This window comes from Poecile atricapillus, chromosome Z (genome assembly GCF_030490865.1).
Source record: "Poecile atricapillus isolate bPoeAtr1 chromosome Z, bPoeAtr1.hap1, whole genome shotgun sequence".
Lineage (NCBI taxonomy): Eukaryota > Metazoa > Chordata > Aves > Passeriformes > Paridae > Poecile > Poecile atricapillus.
Window position 1 is genome coordinate 61,369,350 of NC_081289.1, and position 24,882 is coordinate 61,394,231.

General features: G+C 40.1%; 1 protein-coding gene across 3 annotated transcripts in view; it reads right to left on the reverse strand.

Moving 5' to 3' along the window:
• Positions 1-1,572: 1,572 nt before the first annotated feature.
• LOC131573220 (proton myo-inositol cotransporter) overlaps positions 1,573-24,882 on the reverse strand; it is a 147,979-nt gene continuing 124,669 nt past the window's right edge. Inside the window, exons 8-11 of one of the 3 annotated variants that reach the window (XM_058826952.1) lie at positions 9,362-9,483; positions 9,089-9,241; positions 7,818-7,946; positions 1,573-5,159 (exon numbers count right to left, since the gene is read on the reverse strand). In XM_058826952.1, coding sequence (XP_058682935.1) covers positions 5,140-5,159; positions 7,818-7,946; positions 9,089-9,241; positions 9,362-9,483 — 424 coding nt within the window. In that variant the 3' untranslated portion in view covers positions 1,573-5,139. Of the gene's footprint in view, positions 5,968-7,377; positions 7,947-9,088; positions 9,242-9,361; positions 9,484-24,882 lie in introns of those variants that run through there. The other 2 variants (XM_058826951.1, XM_058826950.1) reach the window with 2 other exon arrangements.

Here is a 24,882-nt window from a genome sequence, read left to right on the forward strand (position 1 = left end):
ACACAGGTGCAGGTACTGGGTAGGTAACACATGTTCAACAAGTGAGTGAAAACCTGCCCTGGAGACCAGCTAACAAACAGCCTCAGGACGAGACTGTGGAACTGCTGATGGTGTGTGTGACTTTTTCTCACAGAGCTCAGCTGGTTGCCTGGTGGGCTGACTGTGTTAGACTGTCCATCAGGAGAAGAGTTGAGATGCAATTCATTTTGGGTCAAACAGAAGTGAAACTGCAGCAGCTGAAGCGCCTGAGTATGTTTGTGCACAGAGCTCTGCGTGGGTGAGGGGTGACTGAAGGGACACCAGCTCAGGGAACAATCTGCAGCAGGTGTCTTCAACCAGCCCAGAGAACTCAGCAGGTAACTACTGAGATTAGAGAAAAAGGACTTTTTTTTTCTCAGCTTACCTTTAAGTTCCCCACTTACTTTCCACAAATTGTAGAAGCCTTGAAATAAACACTTTGTGCCATGCACAAAACAAAGACCACACAGCACTGGATGGGTGACTTTAGTTCGGATAGAGCATCACCCAGCCCTGATCCTGAAAATGTTCACAAAGATTTGGAGCTACTGTAATGGCCTGCAGTTCAATTCTACAGAAGGGAGAATGCATTTGGAAAAAATCAATCCATGAGTAGTTGCTTTGTAATAACAGCTGGAGCAGAGAAATGGCAGAAGGCAAAAAAATGGAGTGTTTAACAGCAGAGCCACCAGATTTTCATTATCCTACAAAGTTGTCATGTAGTTTTGGTGACAAGTAGTATGAACTGCAGTCACTCATCACCCTTATAAGCACTATCAGCCAAAAACTAGAAACAGAAGCTGCCAGTGCACAGTGATGAGCTGCTTAGCCCCCTCTTGGAGATACGCACTGCCACAGATACAGGATTGCCAAGCAGTCTCCCACTGCCAGCTTCTCCCCATTGGCTGTGATCTCCCTGCATCCTGGACCAAAAGGCTGTCAGAGCCAGCTCTGGATCTCACCAGGATTCAGTTGTGGTACCTGTGGTGGGTGGATTTAACAGAACCATTTTCCATTTGTTCTCGTGGGTGTGATTCTTCTGTCACTCTGGGGAGCGCAGCCAGGGCAGCCCCAGCACAGCACAGTCATGGTCATGCTGCTTTTTTTTAAGCCATCAAACTGATTCCAACAATTTTCTTAATAAAACACACAGAATTAGGACAGTTCCCATTAGAAAACAGCAACTCCTGCTCTTTTCCTAGTCCATAATCAAGTCTGAGGATGCAAATTCCTGTAAGGAAACAGTCTGTTTGGGCAGAGGACATTGCAAACCCATGGTGGGACATTGGGACAGTTGGCAGATCTGAATAGCTGCATTCAACTCTCCAAACAAATCCTCCAGAAAGGGAGGGACACTTACCTGGTGTCACAGAACCATTCTCTGATTTGAAAAACATTGTTTTAAGGTCATATTCAGAGCTATTCTTACCCTTCCCTTATTTCAGGCAAGCCCATGGCCTATCTGAGCTCATTTTGCTGAGCAATCCGAAGCTGCCACTCTAAAAGGTGACCCGAATACTCAAACAAATGAAACCTTGAGAAAAATACTGTAATTAAGTATCTCACCTTTTATTTTGTTCATTTACACTTCTGGCACTGACAGTTCTTTGAAGATATTTATTTTTATGTAAAGACAAACTTCATTAAAGCAATCATAAGTCAATTAAATAATTTTACATCACTTAAGTTTCAGAAAATGTACAACACTTTCATACATTATAGGCTTGACTGGTTGGAAATGGAAATGGCACATGTTTGACATGGTTAAGAAATGACTTGGACGACCTAGCAAATTGTTTTGCCAAAACCTGTTTTGTACTAAATACCATAACCCGTGCCCAGGGATTACAGTGTGCCTGATGGCACCATGTGCACATTATTCAGCATGGAATTATTACTATCAACTTGGTCCCCAATAATGTCTCGAATATTCTACACAGCATTTGTCACACAAAGATCCAGTTAACCATTTTGTAGAGGAGTGAGATTCACAATGGAAAGCAGAGACATGACTCGTGCCACTTCCCAGCGACGTCCCGGACCAGCAGGACACTGAGCACATGGAGAGTATCAAGCACATGAATAATCCTATCAGTTTCACGGGGACTGTTGGAACACTTGAAATCAAACAGATGGCAGGCGTGCACTAGGCAGGGCCCGCAGTGTAACACAGCATCCCAGCACCATGAAACCATCTCGTTTCATACCTGCTGAGGATCCATGAAGCTTCTCCTGCAGAAGTCACGATGATGGTCATACATTCAGTCCTCTCTGAAGTCTGTGTAATGTTTAAGGCAGCCAGAGAAATTTGCCTTTATTTTAACACTTCAGAAACAGATGGTTCCTTTACAAATAGGTGGACAATAGTCATAATTCATCAGTATGCTCCTTATTTATATAAATGTGATGAAAGGCCAAAGCAAATTCGGACAAAATTTTTCTCAACAAAATCAAGAAGCAACTGAACTGGAGTTGAAGCCTTAAAATTACATGTGGCAGATCATTCACATGTAACATACTACCTAGGGACAATGTGAAAAAGCATGGATTTAGATGAAGTCTGTATTCTTGAGGCCTGACTCTTGTCAAACTTCCCCTGGCATGAGTGAGCTCTACTGAAGCCAACAAGTGAGCACCTCTGATGAGAGGTGTGAGTAAGATTAAAAACATGCCGCTGGTTCACACTAACAGGTCTTTGTGGCTAAAGTATATTCTCATATACAGAACTCTGCAACACTATTAACACCCATTTACAAAACACTACAGTGATGGTTATTGGCACATAAAAAACTCCTTCTCTATATGAAAACATACACAAAATAGATAAGAACTGCCTTTTTGTTTTCAGACTTTTAAAATCTATATATATAGTTGCCTTTGAGGAATTTTAACCCCCAGTATCACAAACAACAATATTTCTTTAACAATGTTCACCTAGAATTTTACTGTGCTGACATTTGTAACACTGCCACAATCTAGACCACTTGTGGATTATGCTTAACTGTACTGTACACAAGGTGATGAAGATTGATAGAAAACCACTAAGATTTTTGCACAAAAGTATGACTTCTTAAAATCCAGAGAACAATTGAGTCACTTTATAGGCAGCAGCTACATGTAAGCTGTAAATGTTACCCGCAATAAAAACACATTTTGCCATAAAGCACATATTGTGGCATTATCTGCTTCTGGCCTGGTACACAAAGCTTGATTTTCTTCCCAATGCAGAGGAATGGGTTTGGTTAGCTTGATTCTCTCAGAAAATAGTGCACACATATCTTACTCATTAAAGTGCTTTGCAGAACTGTCTCTTCTGCCCTGATTTATACCCCAAGGTCATTCTCTGCTGTAAATATTCTGCCTCTTTTGCAGTAGTGCTGTTCAGCCAACAAAGCCCCTTATGCAAGTAAAATTTCAAAACAACCACGTTAGAAGAGCATCAACCAGAAGTAGAAAGCTGGGTAAAAAGCAGAGAAGTACAGGGTCTGTCTTTTCCTTGCCCACTGAATGCCTGTGGAACTACACCCAATACTCCCATGGCCTAAGGCAAGACCTTTCCTCAAAGCCTTTAGCAGCCCCTGAAGGTCAAAACTTCTCCCCCGTGCTCAGCTCAAGTGACTACGAATGGCAAAAGAGATTTCACCGAGGAAGAACATACTAGCTTTGCCAACTCCATTGCCACATCCTCACCTCCACACAGGCATGGGAGAGCAACACCAGATTGCTTCTTCCCCTGACAGCCCTCCATTCCTATCCACAGGACCAAGCACAGTCCCTCACCCCATCATCCTCACCCCACAAGGGAGAGAAGTCAGAGCATGGCTACAACACCCATTCCTACTGAAATTTGACTTTGTGGTGCTTTTGATGCATCATTTCCTTCTTCTCCTGTCCCAGCCCTAACTCCTACCCGAGTGAAATGCAGCATTATCAACCCATGCAACAATAAGTTAGTGTTGGAGCAATGGTCCTTTGTGATTTTCCCTTTCTTGCCCCATGATTTCTGCCGGAGTTGTCACTGCACCTCCCAAGGAAATGTCTACAAGAGTGACCGATCCAAGGTGCCCACACAGCAATGCAACTCCAGCCCTCCAAATGATTCCTGGGCTTGCTTTGACTCTATTTTCAAAACAGGTTTGGTTCCTTTGTTAAAATATTATTTTGATCAACAAAGTGACAAAGGGGAAGAAAAGTGCCAAATTATCTCAAATTACTCAGCATGGTGAACAAACAACTATATGCAAATTAACATGAATTAAATTTAAAAATATTAAAAATGTATCAGGACTGTTTCTTTTATACTTGGTGTTAGCTCACTACATGTAGAGTTGGTAGATAATTCAGAACTAGAAGATCTCCAATTGTTGTGTATAATCATCTACCAGAAGTATTACTCTAGCATTCCTGATACACAGAATACCTGAATTAAGTCTGCAGTCCTTGTGAAGAAACAATTTCACATCTTCTACAAAAAGCTTTCAATAAAAGAATATTGTGCTTAGACATATTATTTATGCTACTTCATAAATTAAAATCTTGTAGTAAGAAATTATTGGGTTACATTGTATTTTTATTCTTTTATCTGGAATGTTACTAAGTCTACCTTTAGAAAAAATCTCTTAAAACTTAAAATACTAATAAATATAAAAAATATTTGCAAAATAGATATATATTTCTAATTTTCTTCATAAACTCTAAATGCTCACAGATTCTAAAAATAAAACCTTAACTGTGTAAGATTAATTCGAAGTATCTGATATAATTTTTAATACACGTGATTCTTGGTTTATGTTCAGTGTTTGTAAAGTATGGAATGCTGTCTTGGTGTGAAGAAACCCTAAAAGGAAGACTTAAACCCTGCTCTCCGTGGGCGCAGAACAGGGAGGGACAATAAAGAATCCAATGTATTTTGTATCCTCGTGACCAGTAGCAGTGAGGAATAAAATGCATGTTTCAATTGCTGTGTCTTGTGAGAAAGGACAGGGGATACAAACCTTCAGAAAACCATTTTCAGTAAGACAGAACCTGCGTGAGAAAATGAGCCCAGTGCTGTACACGACTGAGCGCCCCTTTGGGAAGGTCCACGAAACAAGGCTGGCAGAGAGAGATGATCTGCTGCTGCTAAAAAGCCCCAGCACTGCCTGCAAAAGAGAAGAGGCTGCTGACCCCATGCCAGTGACCTTTCCAGCAGCTCCACTTCAGTTATGCCCATACCTGCAGCGTTCCCTCTCCCTATGGACACAAGGTGAGCACTGACACGGGGCAGGAACACCAGGTCCTGCCTTGCTCCTGCTCCAGTAAAACACACCAAGCAAGGGAATGCTCCCAGGTGTGAAGGTGAGTGTGGGCTCGTGCTTTTGGGACCATCAGAACCCTAAGTCCCCCATCCCGGAAGCCAGAAAATAGCCACTTAAACCTCTCAAGTGTGTAAGCACAGGTTGGCTGTTACACACCTATTCACACACTGCTCTAGGTAACAAAACTGCATCCAATATTGGGCTTCAAACACAATTTTTTGGTTTCAGAAAAAGGTTAATGTCTCCTTGAAAAGATTTTGTTCTTCTCTGTGCCAAGTATCTCTTTTTCTCATTTCAGATACTGCACCTTCAGTGAAGGCTTCAAAGAGGTGACAGCCAAAGGGAGACATCCCACAGCAGGGGAATTTGTAGGGAGGTCTGAGGACCTCAGCACTTTCAACAGATAGATCTGGAGACCTCAGCATTTTCTACAGCTGGTGCTTTCAAGCATAAAAATATTGTGCGCTTAAAAGGGAGGCAAAATGGAAGGCGTAAGAATCCAGCCCTCTCACCACACAGGAGACGTTCAAGGTCGAGCTGCTCTTTGCAAAGATTAATTTGAAATTCCCTCTGTCTACTATGTTTTTCCCTCTTAGCCCCAGTCAAGTCACAGAAGGAGTTCTTAAAATGTTTTCTTTCCAAAAATATTTCTCTGATTAACAAAAAAAGAGAAAAGAAAAGAAATCAAAACACACCCAATCCCTGAAGGTCAATAATTGGAGGATACGAACTCCCCCCCCCCCCCAGAAGATTAGATAACATAATGTCAGACTTCTTTACAACAACAAAATCCTATGTTATCCAGTAATTTAGTAACAAATGTTCAGGCTTGGTTTTGATAGTAATCCAACATTGAAAATATTTTTCAACCTAAGAAAAACCCACAAACCAAATCTATAAAAGCTAATGAACCTAATGACTTCTTTAATCTTTACACAATGAAAAACATATTTTTTACCAAATAAATGGGCATCAGCCCACAGGCAGAGGAATTTTTCCACATTCTTTCATGAAGCAAATGTTTCAAAGATAAGAATTTGAATTATTGATGCTTTCAAATTCATATCTTTGAAGACTTAAAGCAGTGAGGACAGGACAAAGGAAAAAAAACCATAATATTTTTATGTAGCTGCATAAAATTCAATTTGCCAAGGGAAGCAATCATGGCAGGCGAATAAAATACCATTCATATTTTCATTATCATGCTAAAGGCAGCCAAGTTAGTTTTGTGCCTGACATTTTCTTGACAAGTTTGCAATGCTTTGGTAAGGCAATTAATATGAGACGCAGGCTTCTGCCCATGGCTAATGTTTCTCTTTAGATCCAGCAACACACCAAAACTGACTAAGAAAATTTGAAGAAAAATGTGCTGGGAGTAATTTGCTCAGCACATATGGAGATAAACTGAAGGCAATAATTATTATTCACAAGCAAAAGGCACAGGAGGGATGACCACTGTGCATTTAGCAGCACAAACCCTCTCCCCTCCTTCTCTTTCTTTTAGCTAATGGTATTTTTGTGCTCAAAACTAGGCACAAACCAGTATGCTCTAACGCTAAAAAGGAAAACAAATACAATTTTTTTTTAAACTGAAACCTCTATGTTGTACCTAGCAATATATACCAGTACATTTGTAAGTGCAGCCACATACTGAGCTGTTTTCCTGCTATCAATAATTAATTTTGCCAGTTTTTCTCACAAACATGAACTCCCAGCTGCAACGTGTACTCAGGAGTAGTCGTGGGTGGATAACCCGGTGTAGCACAGACACACACCACCCTAGTGAACCCCCATCAAAGTGAGTATGGCTCTCTACTTGCTATCTCAAATAAATAATGTAAATTGTCTTTGGGTAAATTTGGGAACTGTCCCACTGATAGCTACAGCAGGTATTTGTATTTTGCTGATCAGTTAACCCTATGATATGGTTACTGCTACAGCAGCTTATGCATTTATCCTTTGCTATACTGCACAGCAGAGCTTCTTCCTTGGCTCCTGTGGGATGGGGATCCGATACCTGCCAGCTGCTTTCTCATCAGCCACTCGACTACTTTAGGTTTTGTCAGTATTGCAGATAAGGACAACCCCCGACCATCTCGGATAGCCTTCTGTATTCATCTGGTACAGTGCACCCTATTAAACATCTGGGGATGGAGCAGTGTCACACACACTCGGTGAAGTCACATAATTGTGGAATTCAATCTCTTTTGGAAGCCATTGCTTTTAGTTATCAAGAAAATGCTAGCATCTAGAATTTTCTCCCAAATGGAGCATTGAACATGAAGGCATTTTTAAATACACAGTAGAAAGGAGAACCAGACCAGAAGCAGGGCAGTGAGGTCATCAGAGAGCTGCTTTTCCCCCAGAAGGCTTTTAAATGATTAAATACATCAGCAGCTGAAAATTATTCCACATCAGAAGCATCATTGTCAGAAAGATGGTAATTACTTCCCTTCACCCGAATATACTCGATATACCTTCCTTCATCAGAATCTGACATACCACATGTACATAGCCTGTTTTCAAACAAAGATTCAATTTCTTCCAGTTTTTTCCCTTTAGTCTCAGGAAGGCAGCCGTAGATGAAAACCAGTCCCAAGGCAGCAAACCCTGCGTAGAGGAAGAAGGCTCCTGCAATGTAAAACCATTGTCACAGTCAGTTACAGAGGCTCCCATCCCTCTTCTGTGCCAGAGCAGAGGGAGTGACAGAAGCAGCAGGCTGTGGCTTCAAAGGACAGTGTAAAAGCAAAGGCTGGAGTGGCAGGGTTACTGCTGTGTAATGAATGAGCTGTGGGGCTGTGGGTGTGGGAGAAGGACTCTTTATTACCCCATTCCTCAGCAAAGTAAATTGACAAAGGCAATTCCAATTCACGTGAAAGATAATACACATCCTTTCTGGGCAAGTCGCTCTGGTCTTAAAATAAACAGCAATTAGACAATCACATGCCCAAATATAAAAAGCAGATGTGAAAGGAAAGAGCTTTCTTGGTTTGTCTTGACAGCGAAGGACACATTAAGACAAGTCCTCAAAATTAAATGCTCTAGAGCAAAAGAAATGAGTCAGGATTAAAATAATGTTTGTGACTTTTACACCTAATTATTATTTAAAAGTGCTTTGTGGTGACAATTAATACTGAGAAAGAGCTTGTTCCTGCCCACAATCCAGCATACTTAGAGGGGCAGAGCAGGTAGCAAAGGACCAACAAACATTTACCTCGTGTCGCTACACTGATGGCTCAAAGGAATAACAAGTAGAGCTGTAAGGCTCTGCACCAGTAAGGATGTGAAGGTCACATCAACTCCCTGGCAGATTAATGTGATTTAAATGACTTATACTGGAGTGGGTGAGCAGTAACCTGACAAACACTCCATAGGTTCCCACAGATAGTACTTTATCAACAGCTGTATTTCTGCAAACACCATCTGATACTGGCCTTGGATGTCACCATAAACTGGAAAAACTGCAGATGCTGTCACCTTAAGTGGGAGTCAGTATTATTTCATTAAATCAAAAGTGGGTTTTTTCCAGCTTCTCTGTTTTAATCAACTGTGTAGGTTCTCAGTTAAGTACAAAAAGAAATGTTTCTTATGAAATCCAGACCAAACTCTATGATCCAAGCAGGTTGCTGCAGATCTCTAGTCTTACAAAACCACAGTGGGTTGAGAACATTGCTTTGGTACTTCATAGCAAAACCAGTGGAGGGACCCAGAATCCGGAGAAAATCTCTGTGCCAATGGCAGTACTGCACATATGGACATGTACTGTTACTTACCATAGTATGTCAGATATTCAGCTGCATGCAGAAATGTCAGTGACACGAGCACATTGAAAACCCAGTTGACTCCAGAAGAACACGCATTTCCTGTACTTCTAGCCCAAAGTGGATAAATTTCAGAATTGACAGTCCAGGGCATAGGACCCATCCCTAAGAATGAGGAATAAAAGGATTAATCTGAATTTAATGGTTGAATTCAAAAATAAATTTAACATGTAGCTTCACTATTTGACATTTTAAACTTATATGGGAAAACAAGTATTTTCTTACCAGGTGCAAAAAAAACCAAATACAAAATAAGGCCCAGAAGTGCTGTCCAAGAGTACGGAGTGGGACAGAAATTGTATGCCCAAAATAAATCTTCCTTTTTGAATACGGTTTCATTTGAACACCTGAAAATCAACAAAACTCCATTTTATTAAAAAATTTCAAGGCAATAGTTGACATTGCAATATAAACATGGCAAATAATGTCTTAATAAAAGATGGCTAATGTAAGATAAAAACCTTTAATCCCTGTAAATTTATCAAGATCTTTGAGCAAAGTTCTGCACTCAGAAACATGTTTTTTTCGTAAGCCTAGTCTTAGGAAGAGTAATCAGCAGAACATTCCTGAATTTAAACACTTGCCCTGAATTTACAGATCTCCTTCAAACAACCAGTAGTTAGTACAAAAATGGTGATACCAAAGCCATCAAGACTAGTTTACAGGAATATCACACAATGCAAAACCAGCTGCAGCAGCAGGACTTTGAGCTAAAGATGCTTCACACAAGAATGTAAGGTCAGAGGGAAGTTAGTCTTTACATCACTTCTGAACCAACTACATGAGGCATACTTCAGGTGTAAACAGCAATGTCTATGGAGTGTGCCAAGGTCAAGTGAAGTTACAAAGAAAAGAGGTGTGTATTTCCTTCCTACACAGTGAAACAGTTTAGGAGAAGGTAGTGCTTGTAATTAGCTACTGAAAGAATATGTGTCTCTATTGCAAGGACCATGTGGGAATTCTGTATTTCACAGAATATTTCAACAATTTCCAATATTTCAAGGAATAGGTGTAAGATCAGGTATTTCCCTCTGACTGCCAACAATATAACATTTTTTAAAGGCATACTTTATTTTTTGTTATAATTTTTTTAAATTGTTTGTTTAAAGGAAACAAGTCTTAAATGTAACTTGTGAAACTCTTCAGCTGCCACCACATCAGTTGCTAGAGATGAAAAATATTATACTTTCTGGAGAGAAGAGTCAGGCAGACACTACTCTTTCATATGTTAATCAAACAATGTTATTTACTTGCAAAGAAGAAATCATAGAGAGCTGAACATCTGCCTGGGTTATGATTTCCAGATCAGTTGAGCACTTATATGAAGGATGTGACTCTCTTGACAAGTAGAGAAACCAGAATGACGATGCCTGCAATGGCAATAGGAGGGCAAGAGATTGTGGATGGTGGAGTAACAGCCACTCTGCAATGCCTCAGAGTTGAACAGCAATGTGCTAAGCACTGATGACCACCCCACCAGCACTCCTGGGGCAGAAATCTTCCCTATCTCATCATAGATGACAGGGCAACATTTAAAGCAAGATATCATGGTGAAGTCCCAGACCCAATTTCAGGATAGCTGGAAATCCAAAGCTCCAAAATATTTAATAGAGAGACGTTAACCCTACAACCACTGGAAAAATGCATGTCTGAACCTTGGTAAAACCCTAATGGCAGTAACCTGTAAGATGTGCCGTTTCAGTTTGCACTTGAGCAGCACCTGATCAAGTGGAGAAATGGTGAGCCCTTAATTTGGAGTCAGCAATACAGCCAGTGCCAGTGTGCTCCTTCCCACCCTTTCACAGCTCTGCCTCGCTGAGTTCCCCTGGAAAGGCCATCTCATCCAGGGCATTGATTCATTTTCACTCTTGAGGTGGAAAACATTTAGAAAACAGATCAGCTGAACATCCCTCTCAAAGACATGTCCTTTGTGCCTGGATACAGACTGGCCCACTGCAAGAACATAGGAGTGCTCGATTTCACACTGCTTTAACATCATCAATTTTGCTTCTTTTGCTGTTATGCGAATTTCATTTGCAGGTGTTTGTAATGAATACAAGCTGATGAGCACTTTTAAGCATCTTGCTGAGATGAATTTCTCCATTCTGCCCAGCCAGATTGGCAGCTCTGCAAAGAGGGCCTCATGCTTTCTCTCAAACAAAACTGTAAACAAAGACATTCTTGGTTTATTATCCTGCATCCATCTCCATGAGCACAAACCAACATGCTGATTCATGCAGACACAATTGCAGACCAGGTCAGTGTGTTTCCTTCCCTCGCCATCTTTCCCCAGTTGTATCCTACTTTTGGCAGAGTGGAACACAAATGATACAGGGGAAAACCAGATGTCTCCAAAGCCTCCTGTGACTGAGGTCACTCATATTCTTCACTGTCTGCCCCTAGCAGAGAGGAAATTTTGTTGCAGAAAAGCAGATTCAGTGCAATGAAATGGGAAAAACAGCACTTGAGACTAGATTAAATAGAAACCTGGCAGTAATAAACTGTGCTTTGCTTATCCTTCAGTTCTGAACCAGCATGGTACACATCGTAAAAGCAAAGACATCTGCATTTGCTGGCATCTTGCAGTGCTGGGAATGTTAAAAAAATAACACTCCTTCAAGGCTGGAGATTTGTTCAAGCTCTATTACTGTGCTAATTCTACTACTGTAGCACTGTATTATTTTGCTGAAGAACATATTTATAATTAGCATACAGTTTATTACCAGACAAAATTTGGAATTTTGTCCTGCATGAAGGGAGCATATATGATGGAAGCAGAGGAGCAGCTACCCATTGCTTCATAAGCTGAAACACAGAAGAAAATCAAAGAATCATGGAATAGTGTGATCTGAAAGGGACCTTAAAGATCATCAAGTTCCAACCCTCACCTTCCATGGGCAGGGACACCTTTCAGTAGACCACGTTACTCAGAGCCCTATCTAAACTGTCCCTGAACACTTCCAGGGATGGGGCATCCACAGTTTCTCCGGGCAGCCTGTTCCACAGCTTGTTAGCATCTCTTGACGATTTGGATGTGGGAATTGAGTGCACCCTCAGTAATTTGCAGACAACACCAAGTTGGGTGGAAGTGTTGATCTGCTGGAGTGTAGGAAAGCTCTGCAGAGAGACCTGGACAGACTTGATCAAAGGGCTGAGGAGAAAACTGCAGGAGGTTCAATAAGGCCAAATGCTGGATCCTGCACTTGTGTCCCATGCAGTGCTACAGGCTGGGGCAGGAGTGGCTCAGGAGCTGTTTGACAGAACGGGACTTGGGTGTGTGGGCTGGTCGACAGTGGGCTCAATGTGAGCCAGTGTGTGTGCCCAGGTGGCCAAGAAGGCCAATGGCATCTTGGCCTGCATCAAGAATATTGTGGCCAGCAGGAGCAGGGCAGTGATCATCCCACTGTACTCAGAAGTGCACTGCACCTTGAATCCTGTGTTCAGTTCTGGGATCGTCACTTTAAAGAGGACACTGAGGTGCTGGACCATGTCCAGACAAGGAAAACAAGGCTCATGAATGGTTTAGGAAATAGATCTTACGAGTAATGCCTGAGGGAGCTGGGTTTGTTTAGTCTTGAGGAGAGTCGAGGGGAATCTCATTGCTGTCTGCCACTACCCAAAAAGAGATTTTAGTTAGATGAGGGATGGTCTCTTCTACAGTGACTGAAGTAAGAGGACCGGAGGAAATGGTCCTAAGCTGAGACAGGGGAGATTCAGGTTAGGTATTAGAAGAAGTTTTTTTCCCCATTAGGGTGGTCAGGCATTGGAATAGGTTGCCAGAGAGTGTTGGAGTCACCGCCCTGGAGGAGTTTAAGAGGCTGGTGCTGGGTGACATCCTTTAGTGGTTACTGTGGTAGTGCTGGACTGATGTCAGGCTCGATCTTAAAGGGCTCTTCCAACCTGGATGATTCTATGGTTCTATGAGCTTCACAAGGGCCCAGCTCTCAAGCCTGTCCAGGCTCCTCTGGATGGCATCCCTTCCCTCCAGCGTGTTGACAGCACCACAGAGCTTGGTGTTGTCTGCAAACTTGCTGAGGGCACACTCAATCCCACTGTCCATGTGGTCAACAAAGATCTTAAACAGCACCAGTTCCAGTACTGACCCCTGAGGAATGCCACTTGTCACTGGTGTTTGCTTGGTCATTAAGGTGTTGACTACAACACTTTGAGTGACCATCCAGGCAATTCCCTGTAAATGGTACAAGTGAAATGATGCAATCAGGTACTGGTGCAAAGCATTTGTGTGTACCAATATGCTGGGTAATAGTCACATTGGTACAACCAGTGAAGACACATCACATCATAGCCTCTGAAATCACTGCCAAACCAAAAACATGAAAATGCTATACTGAAAACCTTTACTGTGATTTTTTTTGGCTATGAGTTTTCTACAGGCTACTTAAGATGCACATAATTTCTAATTAGTGAAATCACCTACCAACAATTGATGCAAGAAATTCAACTGACTGGAAATAAATGAGAAGATTGGTAGATTTTCAAATGACAAGCACTATATAGTGAGTTTCAAAATCACAGAATCCATCCTCTATCAGATATGGTCTGAAGCTCAAAAGGACTAAAGCTTTGCTCCCCATCTCCCTAAACTACCTTCATATGGCACATAAAAGAAGGTAGGAAAAGAGCCAGTGTGGGGAGTTTAGAATATTATTGCAAATAAGAGAAAGATGAAACAGGATAAAACCATTTCCTTGATAATGTAAATTTTCCTAATACTCAAGCCATTCTGGCTTCACAATAATTCTGAAGCACAACACTGAAAACCCCTGTGTGAGAAATTGCTGGGCAAGACATAGCACAGGCACAAGACAGAGACCAGCTTGATTTCCTTCTCAAATATCCATTAATTTTTGCTTTGCTGTACAGTGAGGAATGTCTAACCCTAAAGATACAGCTTCTGTGTGAATTGCTTCATTGTGAACAGTTCATGTATTTTTAATATGAAAGCTGCTGACGTCTTGTCTTTTAAGCCCTTCAGAAGCATCTTAAATGGATTTAGATCAAAAATCTTAAAAGGTCAAAATTCAAATCAAGTCAGGCAAAGGAAATTACTTCTGAAGAAAAACACAAATGTGATCATCCGTCTCTGTAAAATGCTTGTTAGAACAAGAATATTTCAAAATTACACATTCTGCTCTGAGATAAACTTTAACATCAGGTGCTGATGGCACAGAAAGATTTTATAATTAATTCACAGTTTCACTAATCCACCATTTCTTTGTTCTAACGCAAGTAAAACTATGTAAGGACTGCTCTTATGCCAGCCTTTTGTGCCCGGATTATCAGGATAATGATAATCCACAATTTGCCAATTTAAGTCTTGAGTGTAACACAAATATATTTGATTTACTAAAAATCTCCTTCAAGGAGATTTTTAAAGTCTCCCGTGTAGAGTGCTGACTTTTATATCATGGCAATCCACTGAAGAATATTAATTTATGCCAAGTTTATTAACTCATGTTTTCATCTGAAATCTGTAATGGAAATGACAGAGGACAAAAGAAACATAATTTAGAGTAGCTGCTGTTTGGATGGAGGAAGGTTTTTGTGGATGATGCTTGGGAACAACTAAGATTATTTATCCACATGCAATTACTCATCTTGTAGAAGAATCTGAATCTCAACATTTGGATTAGTTGTCGTAAGTTCAAGCCCCTCTTCTTCTGCTAAAGATATTTAGTTGTCTGAACAAGCCCCCAACTACCTTAGAGGGCAAAATTTAGCAAGGTACCAGATGAACTGTATAATAACTTAGTGGTAGTCAGACATGTAACTAAGGAGAACTTTGAAAACCGCCTCTACCCTGTCCATCAAGTGGCCTCTCAAATCCACCCATGTACATCCAAAATAGTTACATTAGCACAACCCATAGGAACCAGTTAAACCATGAGGTATAGTTTCACTATAAATCAGCATATTCTGTTTTAAAGAAAAATCCTTGCTCCTGTTTTATACACAAGGTAAGATGCTGTATAAAGCATTGTCGTGGTTTTGAACCAGTAATTAACAAAAAGGGGAAAAAAGGATTATTTATTTTTGCTGTGAGATATGGATTAAAACAAGAGCAAATCAGGCATAACACTTAAAAGAAATAAAGTTTATTGACAAACTACAAGAATAAGAACACCAGAATAAACTTCTAGAAAAACCTTTTCATTTCTCACTGCTCACCATTCTTTTGTTCACATGACAACAGAGACAGAAACTTTAGAATTTTGATGGTTTAAACAGTTCTAATTCTTTCTACAGTCCCTTCACCAGTCTCTGTAGAGAAACAGAAGTTCCTTTCTGTTAATTTATGGAGTTTCTCACAAGAAAGCTATTTTGTTATAGTCTTCTGTTTCTTTGATATCAGCTGCCCAGAGCTGCTGTTATCAAAGCTCACTCCTCCCATTTCACATCACTCTGAAATGTGTTATGGGTCATGAGTTTGGGGATAGTATTTTTAAGGATAAGTTAGTCAAAGGCAAAAAGTATTCTTCATCTGTTTCTGTGAGCTTCACTAGAAAACAGTTTTCTCATTGCCTCTCAAGGCTTCAAATTTCCCAGCACTTCACTATACCACAATTACTCTGCTTTTTACTCAAATTTACACTTTGAACACTCTATTCCTCCCCATACACTATCATGAATTAAAGGAGTTCTTTTCAAGACTTTATTGTCCATCTCCATAGTTTTAACAGAAAGATATTTCAGCTTAATTAAAGCATCTTCTTAATTCTCTACCTTTCTTGAAGCTTCTTTTCTTTCTTGCCACTAGTAGTTTATAAAGTTTCTTTTCATGTTGATCACTCTCTTTTTCTCTCTCTGGATGAAAAGATTAATCCGCAAGTCTCATCTGGATAAGAAAGAGTTAAAATCTTGCCCAAGCTTTTGTAGATGGTTCAGTGATCTCTGCTGAACAGGAGCTGGAGCTGTCTGCGATGAAAAATTCCTCATAGCTACTCTAGAGAGTGTGGTCACCGTCTCTGCTTGCAGCAGGCTTAGAGCTCTTCTCCTTCTTTACTCGGCAGTTTCTGGTGAATTCCATCACGGCAAAACCTGCAGCTAAGCCAGGAACCGGCCTGGCCTAGCTTGGCTCGGAGCAAGCTCCCGCAGGCCCCATCTCCCGGCCGGGAGACGGGAGACGCGGCGGGCCCAGCCCGGCCTCCGCCCGGCCACACGTGGCCGGGCAGAGCGAGAGGCCGAAGCTCTGCCACTTTTTACAGCCAGCAAACAAAGAGAACCACAGACTTCTGGTTGTACACTTTAAGGTGGGGTTCACAAGTTGATTCTACTTTTCAATGGCTAAAACTGCTGTCAATTCTCAGCAATGACCGATAATTGGTCAGGAGAAAAGACTCCCAGGAGTCTCTAGCGACTTTAACTTTCTTAAAGGTAAACTAACCCCATGACAAGCATCAAGTGAACTGCAACTCAGCCTGAAGGCAAACAGATTACTTTAAACCTGACTAATGTCTGAATCAAGAATTTCTAGGCATTCTCAAAGTTCCCTAGCTACTGTTGTCCACGCCTCAGAAACTCCACACATCTCTGGAGAAGTCTGCATTTATCACTTTAACTTTGTAGTTTACACAGAGAAATAATTCATCCACGTTACCTAAAGATATGCAGATGAAGCTTCTTACACCACATGACAGCAACTGAAAAACCAAAACAACCCCAAACCAAAACAAAAAAAAAAAACAAACCCAAATCCCCAGACAACCAGAAAAGGACAAACAAATGCAGCACTGAAAAACTATTGCCACAAATCTTCATGGGATTCAGCTACACATTGCTTAACCTTCATTGCATAAAATACAGAGTTTGGGACACTTATTGAAGCCTTTTGCTGTAACTGGGAAGACCTTTAAAAATACTAGCATATGTTTCAAAAACCTGGAAAAATAGTTTAGTTCACAGCAAAGAAAGCAAACTGCAGCTCAGCAAATGACTGGTGCATCTGCAAGTGATGGAAAAAGTCTTTATCATACTGACTGCCCCCCACTGTAGGATCTATCCATTATAACTACAGATTTGATGATCTGAGCCTTTTCTGATATACATGATTCCATGATTCTCAGTCAAGTCAGAACACACACCTGCAAGAGACTTAGCACACTCTTCTGATCTACCTCTGTCCTGGCTACCTGATCACAGATGAACATTATTTTTTAATATTATTATTTAGTTACTTACCTAAGAATCTTTAGGTTTAAATTCAAACACTTTCACAAGCTGAGAAATTTCAGTTTTACAACTGCATCTGAATCTGCCCGATAAATAGATTGCTGGAGCTGTTATTCAGTCTGAATAGACTGAGCAACAGCCTGGAAACAGGAGCAATTTTCCTCCATGGCAAATAGTTGCCCAAAATAAATCACATCAAAGGGGTTCTTAACTGTTTGCTGATCTGGACATTTCAGTACTTTTGTAATCACCTATTAGTGGTTTCTGAAGTGTGGATAACACACTTGCTGTGTCTGTTGCCAAAGGAAAGAACCAACCTGTCTGACAGTGCCAGTTGGACACTCCTGAGCCATGGGGCTGAGCAAGCACCTTTGGGAGGATGAGATAACTAATCTCCCAGTGAAAGATCTTCAGTTTGGGATTTCCCTCAGACTTCTTTTATCCTATACAAGCACCTTGCAAGTCCTCGTGGCTACCTCCAAGCTGTCAGCTACAATTCCCCACTCTGCTGTCACGCCCTGAGGGTTTCAAGCTTCATTCTTCATCACATCTACCAGGAGGGGAGAGAGACAAATCTCTGCTACTGCCAGAACTCTGTCCAACAGAGTTGGACTTCTCCACCATCTTTTGTGCACTCCTTACCTTGAGAAATGGACTCAAATCAGGAAAATGCAGAATAATGTTTACCCAGTGTTAAAGCTCAACCATTTCAGACTTCACAACAGCTGACAGTGCACTCAAAAGCTGTGAGCACAAATAAGTATATACTGGGTTTTTGTTGTAGGAGACACAATTTTCTTGATCACACTACAGTGATTGACTTATTTTTCTTTCCAAGCTTTCTCCTACTTTTCCGAAGTATCAGATGGTCACAAAAAGTGTCAGGAAACATCTGATGTCTCTGTGCTATGCAGTGGCCTATCTTAATCCTAATTCTGATTCTGAAAGGACACACTTGGTTTACCCCCGTATAAATTAGAATTACTAGTAATAATTAAATTGTATTATTTCGTAATCATAAATAATTCAAATATTATATTAATAGCCCAGGAACTTGTGAGGTCATACAACTATGAAACATAATCAACTGTTCACTTAACAAATACCTAACAGTCATATGTACAGAATTTTAATGGACAGAATTCAAATTAAAAGCTGATCAAAATGCAAAAACTTAATTAGTTTTGAGCATAAGCATCTTAGCTGAATGTCACTGTCCTTCATGCATTCCTGCCTGTGATCATTTCAACTACTTCAATCACTAGGTAATAGGTCACAGTTTCAAAATACAGTATTTTGTATTTCTTTTCAATGTTGGACACTTTCGGGTACAAAACCAGCTGTTCAGCTGAGAGAAAACAGAAGAAGGAATGTGGCTTCTTTCATTTTTTGGTGAAATGCTTCAAAACTGCTCCAATTTTCAACAAAGACATGAAGCAGATGACAAAACAAAGGAACAGAAAGATCATAAATATTTTGCCTTGATTTTGCAAAAAGATCTTTTTGCACTCTTTTCTGGAAAAGGATCTAAAAGCATATTTATGTATATTTAAACAAAATTAGCATCAAATAAAATTATTTTTATAAAATCCTCAAATACCTAAATATATTAATGCACAAACTGAGTGCATGGAGGCTCCATCTACATCCATTTATACCCAAGTCTAAGAGTACACTCAACAAACAGCTGGCAGAAAACAACTTGGTTAACACCAGCTAAGGGCCTGACAGGTTGAAATTGTAGCTGCAAGAATTAGGTATTCTCCAGTTAAGAAGGCATGAAAAAAGTGGGTTTATTATGTACAGCCAGAAGACTACTTTGAGGTTTATAACTGAAAAATTCAGTGATATCAACAACAGTGAGTGATAGGTACAAGATGGAGAATAAAATAACTGTGTATACAACAAATAAACAAGAGCAAAATCTGGTAATTATTTCTTGAGAGATTTTTCATAATTATACCTCTTTTTTTCCAATATGGTGATTTTTTTTTTTTTAATAGTATATATTCTGAGGAATTCTAAATTCAAGTATGACTCAGTAGCTTGATATGCTGATATGTAGTGGCAGAAAATATTTCTCAAAAACATCAGAGAAAGGTTCACTGGAATTTGACATCTACAAGGTTAAAGTTACAGCAAGGTAATGCTTAAGGAGAAGAAAAGCCCACAGCTGTATTTTCATGAGAAGACAAAAGAATATATTTTTGCAACTTGAAACAAAATCCTCTGTATTTACAAGCTAAAAAAGTCTGTGAAAAAGCAACAATGAAAGAGTGAATCATTTCAGGTAAGACTCAGAAGGCAACAGCAAGCAACCTAAGATTTCTGCCCTTTTCCCCCTGTCAAGGACACATTCCAATGATTTGCAGAAAACTTACATCTGTGTACTTTAGAGATTGAGACCTTCACTAACTTCCCTGCTTTTTCATATGTAGAATACACTGATTCAAAAAATTTAAAATAACCACAGAGTGTTTCAGAACCACTAAACTGTCTGACAGTTCTTACTGAAATATTCTTAGTATGCATATAAATCTTAGGTTTGTCCCCTCAGTCTATCCTGTTGCTAAGGTTTGTGGCTCTACAAGAAATTGTGCCCAGTGGTCCACTGAGATTTCACCTCTCATCACAAAACTTTTATTTGTTCATGGCTTTGAACAACTTTACTAACCCTAAATCTTTTATCCTCTTTCAAGACAAGTTCTACTATTTATTGTAGCTTCCAAACTAATGATGTGCTTAAGAACCCCAATGACTTTATAAAAGGTGGGCTCCAGCAGAGTGCCCTCAGTAAGCCATGAAGCTTCCCAGCCTCCAGTGCTGTTTTTAAAAAGTCTCAGCCAATCCTCAAAGTAAGAAAGATCCAGTAAGAGATCAAGGTCAGTTCAGTCCTAGTTCTCATACTGGAAGACTTTAGTTAAATGCTACAGTTCTCACTGTTTCTTTCTTTCTGGTATTATCAACTATTGAAGAACTTCCTGGAAGAGCAGATCAGCAAAGAACATTTAGAAATTTGAGTATGACGGAACAGACACTACTTAACATTTTGAAGCCTTTGCCATGATCAATAGGTATTTTAGTATGACAGAAATATTAAAAAATATAAGAAACCCACTGCATTCTAGCAGATGGAGTAGAATAAACTCCATGATGTGCTAGAAGGAAAGACCCACAGTTTTGGTGGTACAGCACTTTCATACTCATGTATTCATGTACAGGTACAGGTCCGGATGGAGATGTGATGTGTGTGATGGGGCTGTGGCTCAGTGATGTCACTCGCACACAGAGGGACCAGTGGGACATGAGAATTCCTGCTCCCACCACCTTGGTGGCTGCCACAAAAGCTCCATTTAATCGTGTTCACTGCAATCAAGCACAAAGAAACATCTCATGCCACAGTAAGGGCACAGGCACGTGGCAAACCCTTGCAAGAAACTGCATATGGGAATATTTAACTGCTTGTGAAACAGATGCAATTTCATAGATTTAAAGTATAAGCACAAAGCTGTCTCTGCATGACAACCAGCAAAAAGGTATCACAGAGACATTCTGGAAACAGAATGAACTATTGTTTCCCTCCAGGCAGCCATCATGGCTGAGAAAGGCTTGTGGACTCCCTGTGACCCCGGAATGTGCTTTGAAGATTGTTTAGTGGCTTTTCTGTGGTTATACAGAAATAGCTCACTTTTGGAACAATCAGTTTCAGCAGTGACCATGCACATCCAGTCTGGGTTCATCCAGTCATGGCCAGCTTTCCCTGCTTCTCTGAAAGGAGGGAGCGCTCATTAATGATTTGGCCATCTCTTCTGAAAGACAAACCTTCAGGGAATTTCAGAGATGAGCACCAACTGGAAAGTGTCTTCAGTCACCTTGGGGGATGCTGGATCTGACTTGTGCTGCTTGAGGTTTTCTAGCAAAAACCAGACAGATTCAGTCACTGTATTCCTGCCTACAGGCAGGCAGACTTCATTCTGTTGGAGTTCTTTCAGGACAAAAATGCTTATAGATGTAGGAGATTGAAGTATTTTTTTTTAAAGACAGACTGGCATTGACCACCCATGACAGACTAGCTCACTAAGAATTTCACTTGTGTGCAGACCCCTTGCTCTACCTCAGTGCTCCTGGTCTTTCCTTGAACTGGGGCTGTACTGCTGCTCCTGGTGTTTTTGGTGAAGTTCTGGGTCATTTCTACTCTGACATATTTGAGAGCTTATGGATGGAGCACCAGACTGCAATCAAACTACTGACAGAACTGGCGCAATAGGATAGGAGAACTTCTAGCTTGTCTTGCCAGATTTAAAAGCATTTAGTCTCTCTGATTGCAGCATTGGCACTCAAAATTACTGAAACAAACTGGTCTGAAGGTTATGATGCCAAATGCAGCACTTTGGAATTTCCTGCAGGTTTACTATAAAATTAATATCCACCTGATGTTTAATCTCATTTGTTTTTTCACCTAAACTTACATTCCATTTTCTTAATAATTATATTTCCAAAGTTCTTTTGGTTATAACAGAAATATCAATCAGCTACCTAATCACTGCAGAAATATCAGTTCTCCCAGGAGATGCCTCTTTTGTATACTATATAAAGACAGATTGCTCCAATGAATGCTGGTAGGAAGGGATGAGTGTAAAGCTCAATAATAATAGCAATATTTTAATATTAACTGAAGAAATATGAACAGAACAGCATGTAAGAACAGGTGGCATGGCAGAAGAAAGTCTATTCTCTAAAACACAGGCATAGACCAGCTGCAAAGGAACAAAAATAAACCTTTTTAACTCCATTAGTCAAAGAACTACAAGACAGCTCAAGGTCACAATTTTAGACATCTGAAGCTGATTTAAACAAATTCCATCCAGACCTCCTATTCTTACTTAAACTTGCAAGTAACCTTTATTGATGCTTTTGCTGTCCATGTGCCAGTGGTAGTGTCAAAGGAATGCCATCATGTCAAAAGCATCCCTTGAGTTACAATTGTCAAAAGCATTTCCAAGACTGTGGTAATTAAAGACCAAAGAAATCAAGGTGGTTGTTGTAACTAAGTATCAAGATAACTCAGCACAAATATTCACTGGAAGTTCACCCTCCAAATGACATAGGTACTATACTACCACCGGTTTTTTTCTGAATGCTTCCAAACACTTTAGAAAATAATGAAGAGAAAAAAAAAAGTATCGCTTTTAACTACCCCAAGGTTTTAGACATACAGAGGTACCATAAAAACTGTACTTTCATGTTGAAACCTGGTATGTGAAGTTAGCAAGGAATGACAAAATTTTATAGTTCAATTGAGAAAAACAAAGCAAATCCCACCCAAACCCCAAACTCAAACCACAGATGGGATGTGGTGACACAATTCCAACACAACCTGGGTCTGCTCTGTGGCTGCAGGCACACTGCTGAGGTTTCACAGGAAGTTTATTGCTTATTCCAGGCAGCAGACCCTGTGCCTCCCAGCCAAATCAACACTGTGCAGAAACAATTTTCCATAGTGCAGTTAATGCCTTAAAACCACATTATTTCAGAAGGTACTGAAGAGAGAATAAAGTATCAATCCCTGGGAAATTTTTACTGAAACAAAGAGAAAGGGAGGGGTGAACATTCTAAATTTGCTTTTCTTGTTGAATCTGAGACAAAAAACCACATAAGGACAAGGAGTTTACAATAGAGATCAATATTACATGCAATAGGATGCCTTTTTAGCACTTTCCTGCTCTATTTAATTTCTAGTTACTGACATACATATAAAGTTTATATTTCAGTAGTTCTAACAACAACATTTTGACAACCATAACCTTCCATCTAAGTACTGAACTGTGACATTCGTTTACTGTAGCAGCAATTTAGACACAAATATTACATTTTAACTACTGCCGTTTTAACTGTTTGCCATCACAATTGAAATCTAACCAGACAATACTTGAGATCTTTCATTCGTTGCTTTAAATAGAACAGTATTTTTTAAACGAAAGTTTTCCCTGATTCCAGTAGGTGGCAATAGCTCTGCCCTAAAAAGCTCAGAGAAACCTGTTTCAGAAGGGGAAGCAACTACATCCCCACCCATCCCTGCTGTACTGGGGAGGCTCTGAATTAAATCACCCAACAGAGCTCTCCAAAGAAGATTCCTCTGCTGTCAGCCCTAAAATTCACTGCAAATCATTAATGTTGTAACTGAAATTGGAGCCCTAAGGCTCTAAGAACACTTAAAACAAGATAGTTATTTCATGCCTGGTTTGTGAGAGCGAGCACTTAACACAGAGTGTTGCTCTGCTTTTATTTGTGCACACAGGTGCAATATCCATGTCTAATCTAATGAATTTTGTAAAATACATAAATGGTAAGTGGTTACATTATCTCTAGTTTACAAAATTTATGAACTTTGGGTACCAGTGTCTTCATTGTTACATGCAACTCAATAGTCTGGGATGTGAAAGTCGAAGAACACAGCAGAAATCAAAGTAATCATCTATCTTTCATGGCCTCTGACATCTAGAAAGAGTTTTACATAAATAAGTGCTTTTTAACAATAGTTATTTTTCCAAGAAATATGCTAAACAGAAACACACCCCATCTGAATCACAGGTCTGAAGAATTCAGTAATCATGCAGAACCTCAAACTCATCCCTTACTATTGTCTCTGCAAAGCTAATGTGACAGCTGTGGAAAGCTACAGGACAAAAGGGAGTCTGCACATCCTACAAGGAGGAAGAAATGCCCTGAGTGCTGCTGTTGAGAAGTATGACCTGTCACCTCACAGATTGCCCACTTCCTAGCCTGTACTAACCAATGAGCCAAGTTAAAGGAAAAAAATCAAAGGAATCAATAATTCCAGTTCATCTTGTGCCAGTGAGAGATTGATGTTACTGCCTCCCTTCTCAAGGAAATGAACCACAGGTGCAAACACAGACAGCAATTTCCATGACTTAAACTTATCAAAAATAGTTATTCAACAGTGCTACTGCAGAAATGTGTTGATTTATTTTCCATCAAAAGTAAAAAATATATTCTAAAAACTTCATTTTTTTAAGAAGGAAAGACACAAAAATTTTACTGTATCCAGTGCTGTGATTATTGATGAATTATCTACTATGCAATAAAGATATGTAAGAAGCGGATTAGGGATAAACGTAAAAGCTGCTGTATGGAGGTCTGTGTTTGGTCCTGTTGAATGGTCTTTATCAGTAAAAATCCACTACCACATGGGTCTTTCCAAAATATTTTCCACCCTCCAAACAGAGAAAACTTAATTTTAGTAAATCCATTTCACAGTGTAAAAGCCTAAAGGAATCTGCTGAGACAGTCTTCCTAAATTATTTTTATTTAAATTCAAACTTCAGAGTCAATAACCAAATAAAAGTGAAAAACAACTATTGGAAATTTTCCCCTCATGAAAGAAATCCACATGCTCCCCAGTATGAGGCAGTTCCCTTTCCTGGGCTCCAAGGCAGAAGGGGCAATCCCCATCTCTCTCCCAGCAGCAGCTCCCTCCACGCTCAAATTGCTGTGCCCCTCTGGGATGAGCAGAGCAGGGCTGTGCTCTGGCCCCA